Consider the following 6000-nt stretch of genomic DNA (forward strand, 5'->3'; position numbering starts at 1 on the left):
AGTATACTGTATGAAGGGGCCACTATTGGACATTATACTGTGTGGAGGGGCCACTATGGGACATTATACTGTGTGGAGGGGCCACTATGGGACATTATACTGTGTGCAGGGGTCACTATTGGACATTATACTGTGTGGAGGGGCCACTATGAGACATTATACTGTGTGCAGGGGTCACTATTGGACATTATACTGTGTGGAGGGGCCACTATGGGACATTATACTGTGTGCAGGGGTCACTATTGGACATTATACTGTGTGGAGGGGCCACTATGGGACATTATACTGTGTGCAGGGGTCACTATGGGACATTATACTGTGTGCAGGGGTCACTATTGGACATTATACTGTGTGGAGGGGCCACTATGGGACATTATACTGTGTGCAGGGGTCACTATGGGATATTATACTGTGTGGAGGGGCCACTATGGGACAGTATACTGTATGAAGGGGCCACTATTGGACATTATACTGTGTGGAGGGGCCACTATGGGACATTATACTGTATGAAGGGGCCACTATGGGACATTATGCTGTGTGGAAGGGCCACTATGTGACATTATACTGTGTGGTGGGGCCATTATGGGATATTATGCGGTGTGAAGGGGCCACTATAGGACATTATACTGTGTGGAGGGGCCACTATGGGACATTATACTGTGTGCAGGGGTCACTATTGGACATTATACTGTGTGGAGGGGCCACTATGGGACATTATACTGTGTGCAGGGGTCACTATGGGACATTATACTGTGTGCAGGGGTCACTATTGGACATTATACTGTGTGGAGGGGCCACTATGGGACATTATACTGTGTGCAGGGGTCACTATGGGACATTATACTGTGTGGAGGGGCCACTATGGGACATTATACTGTGTGCTGGGGCCATTATGGGATATTATACTGTGTGGAGGGGCCACTATGGGACAGTGTACTGTATGAAGGGGCCACTATTGGACATTATACTGTGTGGAGGGGCCACTATGGGACATTATACTGTATGAAGGGGCCACTATGGGACATTATGCTGTGTGGAAGGGCCACTATGTGACATTATACTGTGTGGTGGGGCCATTATGGGATATTATGCGGTGTGAAGGGGCCACTATAGGACATTATACTGTGTGGAGGGGCCACTATGGGATATTATGCGGTGTGAAGTGGCCACTATGGGACATTATACTGTGTGGAGGGGCCACTATGGGACATTATACTGTGTGCAGGGGCCACTATGGGACATTATACTGTGTGCAGGGGCCACTATGGGACATTATACTGTGTGGAAGGGCCACTTTGGGACATTATACTGTGTGGAAGGGCCTCTATGGGACATTATACTGTGTGGAGGGGCCTCTATGGGACATTATACTGTGTGGAGGGGCCACTATAGCATAGTATACTGTCTGGAGGACAGTTTGGGACATTATAGTGTGTGTAAATGGGGCATTATACCATGTGGGGACCAAAAAAGGGGGCGCTAAGCCGTAAGGTGGGGGGGCCCAAGTCAAAAGTTTGCAATGGGGCCCAGTCTTTGCTAGTTATGCCCCTGAAGATATCTTTAGCTGTAAGTGAGTCAATGGTGGCTAACCCAGGGTGTGTATGTACCTGGGCTACTCTGTACACATACCCTTGTCAATTGCTGACTTTAATAGAGGCTGAATAAATATGAATGAAGTGAGCGCCTTCTAGTGGTGGTTACAGGCAGAAAAAATATTGACATTGATTTTAAAGTCTGTGTGAAGGGAGGCAAAGACTTCTCTCCTTTTCTCACCTGTCATAACATGGCGACTCATTCCAAAAATAGCATATATCAATGGGGGGAAGAAAGAGCCATATAAGCCAAATACAGGATGGACTGATGACATCACTGCGAAGGCAAGACCTGCAAGAAATAGGAACATGCATGAGGACTATAGGACTAGAAGCAAAGAGAATGGTGGTGATGACATAACATGCTGAATCACTGGACCCTGAAGGGGTAAGGGCCCGGGCAGCAGGCGCAGCCTTCCATCATTTACTAATAAGTATGTGTTTCGCTGTGTATATGCATCTGTTCAGTGTCCGCAGATGAGATGTACAGATGTAGCAGAGCTGAGTTTGACATTTGTAAAAAATTAAGTTATTCATTCCTGGAGCAGCTGGTGTTCAGTAGTATATCTGTCTCCATGACACTTCCTAGAAAGGCGGGGGAATTCATGTATATTATACATATATACATACATCTATATACACACACAGACTTATGTAAATTTATGTGAGCATACAGGGATGTAACTAGCAGGGTAGCAGCGGTAGTGGCTACCACAGGGCCCGGGATATTAGGGGGCCCACAGGCAGCCATTACCACTGTGGATTTCTTTTTTTGTTTTTTTTAATAGGCCATTACATGCTGTAATGTCAAAATTTCGCCAATTTTTTCCAGCTAATCAATCATACAGCATAGTAAATGGTGCCATTACAAAGTACAATTTGTCCTGCAAATATTAAGCCCTCATATGGCTCTGTGAACGGAAAAATAAAAAAAACTATGGGCCTTGGAAAGCAGGGGAAGAAAAACAAATCAAAAAGTGCCTGTGGTGAGAAGGGGTTAAAGATTTCAATGCTAACCCCTGAAGAGGAGCCCCGGCTGCCAGGTGATCTTCCTCACTTCGGTGGGATCCTTCGCACTCACACTTTATACCTGGGCAACTCCATGTACTTTCTCTAGTCGTGAATATAATATGGTTATATGAGATTTCCATACTATTTCCATACTATTGCATTCTTGTTTTCTTTACAATTTTCACAGAATCCCAACCTTTATGGGATTAGGGTTGTGATTGTGTTAATATTTAGTGTTAAAGTTGTTTTTGCACTGTATACATGTATTTCCTATCCATAGGATAAGCTGGGGTACTCAACTACTTTTAGTAAAAGTCCACTGACCAGTGAAGGTGCAAGATAAACAGTAGATGTAAAAACCTAAACCTGCCCTGTCGTGACCACAACCCCTCTGATCCCATCCAATCCCTTTGTGCCCCCATATAGTAATAGTGCCCACCTTTGTGTAACAAATAGTGAAGAAGCTGCCTTAGTGCACTCACACAGTATAATGCCACATTAGCACTTCCAAACTACACAGTCCACTCATATTAATGTGACCACTGCCTACTTATGACGTCAACATTAAATAACCAATGGCAGAAGGCACGTGTCATCAGCCATCTGGGTGCACTCATCATTGTGGAAGGCACAATGGATCAGCACAAGTATGCATCTATCCTTGCGGACCATGTTCACCCCTACATGCGAAATGTTTTTCCTCAGGATGATGGCCTCTACCAGCAGGACAATGCGACGTGTCATAAAGCTCACAGTGTACGTGCGTGGTTCGAGGAGCACCAGGATGAGTTTACCGTACTCCCTTGGCCAGCAAATTCCCTGGACTTGAACCCAATAGAGAATCTGTGGGACCACCTCGATCGGGTTGTTCGTGCCATGGATGCTCAACTTCGTAACCTAGCTCAGCTGGCCACGGCACTGGAGTCGGCATGGCTCAACATCCCAGTGACCATCATCACAACATCCCCTCTCTTCCCGCACGTCTCGCAGCGGTCCGCTCTGCCAAAAGTGGTTATTCTGGATAGTGACAGGTGGTCACATTAATGTGACTGGGCCGTGTATGATACCCCCTTAGTGACCCATAATGGTTTATTGCCCTATTAGTGCTTCTACATAATATAATGCCCCTCAGTGCCCCCCCAGTATAATACCTCCATCATGGTGACACACAATATAATGATACATTTGTGCCCCCACACAATATAGAAACCTATTATCGCCCCCCTTATAGTACAATGCTTCCAAAGTGCCCCCACTGGCGTTGTAGGGAATTCACATGTAACTTTCTCCTTGCTCCTGCATGACCATTGTCTCTTTTGTACTGATATATTACAGTAGCTTCAGCAAGGATCAGTACTCGTCCCTGCTCCCTACACAGCACCAGAGCCATGCCAGTTGGAAGGTAAGTGTCTAGTCACCGGGGGACCAACTACTAGAACTCAAAGCAATCACAAAAATGGGAACCCACAACTTCTCCTGAGTGCAACATATGAATGAAGCACATGCATGGCCACTACTCCATTCACTTCTATGGGACTGCCGAGACAACAATCTCTGGCAGTGAATGGATCAGTTGACCATGCATGTGCACTAGAGTTCTATTCACATGGAACACTTAGAGGAAGTTGCTGTCCTGTAGATAAGAGATAACGAGGGATAAAAACCTTCAATACAGTATAATGCAAGCCACTAACACATGTAATGACAAGAGGGATCAAGTAATACAAGGAATAGAAAGAACAATAGGAACAGAGTAACCCGAAAGGTTACCATCTATAGCATATACATCTGCTTGCCTACGTCAGATTGATGTAACAGGTATTAGTGCTCATGGAGTTATACCAGAGCTGAATACGTTGTGTTACCTTGTGCTACCTGCTGGATACTCAGCATCATGCCTGCGATAAGGTCTGGAAGGAAATATTCCCGTAGTTTGTACTTGGGAGCCCACTCCAGTATCGGGATTCTCCTTAGCCACCATCGCTTCACTTCTGACAAGGTTATAGCAGATACTCGCTCCCAGAGAGAACACACACAACCTTTCCTTGCTTTCTTGCTTGTCATCTCTTCCCTCCACTCTTGCATATGACAATGTAGCCGGCTACAGAGAGTAATACCGTTCTCTAGTTCTCCTCCTCTACTCACCTGACGTCCTCTGTGACCATTACTCATTTGCATTGTTTCCCGCCCATGTGTATAAGGCAGACACGTTGTGTAATATGTGTAACAGAGCCCTATGAGAACATTGACCTCATACACTTGGCATTAGTACGGATGATATAACACAATTATATATTGTTACAGTAATGAGGACATTGTAGTATCTGATACATGTAGACAAGTATCAGTTTGTATGTTCTCCCCGTGTTTGTTTGGGATTCCTCCGGGTACTCCGGTTTCCTCCCACACTGCAAAGAACAAATAATAAGGAATGTAGATTGTGAGCCCTATATGGGACAGTGACTGACACGTTCTGTAAAGCGCTGCGGAATATGATGGCGCTATATAAGTAAACATAATAAATAAATAATAATCATCTGTTTTTGACCTTTCAGCAGCCGATTGCACATTGTTGTTTTTTTTTAAAGGTTTTTCCAGGCTTTATAATACATGACCTGTCCTTAGGTAGGTTATCAATTACATATCAAGAGATTTTGATCCCTGAGCCCCTGACCACTCAGCGGTTTGATGAGGCTGCAGAATCTGAGTGAGTGCAGAAACCTTTCAGTACTTGTCAAGCACAGAGCTGTACATTTGAATAGTGCCCTTTAGGGCGGGTACACACCTGTGCCGATGCCCGCTTTAGACAATCCAGCTGGGTTTCCATCTTCTGCCCCGAGAAACTGGACAGGGGATGGAAACCGGCAGTCAGTTTTCAAACCCATTCACTTTGGGGATTGCAAAATGAGCGTTTTGTGCCTGTCCGTGGTACAACTGTTTTTTTTTTTTTACCAGACACATGTCCTGTATGTCCGACTTGGTATTGCAGCTCAGCCCATTCTCTTGAATGAGACTGAGTTGCAATCAGGTCATGTGACCAATGATCGTGACATCACGTGGAGTGTTGGACCTCCACCAAACTTCAATTGATGAAATCCCGGAAGAACCTGTTAGCGCACAGTTTAGTTGATTTCGATAGGGGTATCACCACATCATCAATTGGACAGCATAATGGTGGACCAAAATCTAATGTTTACAGCCATCCTTAGACAGAGGTGGTCACAGACAGGATTAAGCCCCTGTACAGAACAGCCTATGGGTCCCTATTAGAGATGAGCGAGTACTGTTCGGATCAGCCGATCCGAACAGCACGCTCCATAGAAATGAATGGAAGCACCTGGTACTTCCGCTTGGACGTAGCCGGTGCGCTTAACCCCCCGCGTGCCGGCTACGTCCA

General features: G+C 45.5%; 1 protein-coding gene across 2 annotated transcripts in view; it reads right to left on the minus strand.

The window, feature by feature from the left end:
• Nucleotides 1-4670, minus strand: part of SLC26A7 (solute carrier family 26 member 7) — a 31421-nt gene extending 26751 nt beyond the window's left edge. For both annotated transcript variants that reach the window (XM_075270310.1, XM_075270311.1), the window contains exons 1-2: nt 4469-4670; nt 1774-1884 (exon numbers count right to left, since the gene is read on the minus strand). In XM_075270310.1, coding sequence (XP_075126411.1) covers nt 1774-1884; nt 4469-4667 — 310 coding nt within the window. In that variant the 5' untranslated portion in view covers nt 4668-4670. The remainder of the gene's footprint in view (nt 1-1773; nt 1885-4468) is intronic.
• Nucleotides 4671-6000: the final 1330 nt, after the last annotated feature.

Source organism: Leptodactylus fuscus, chromosome 4 (genome assembly GCF_031893055.1).
Source record: "Leptodactylus fuscus isolate aLepFus1 chromosome 4, aLepFus1.hap2, whole genome shotgun sequence".
Lineage (NCBI taxonomy): Eukaryota > Metazoa > Chordata > Amphibia > Anura > Leptodactylidae > Leptodactylus > Leptodactylus fuscus.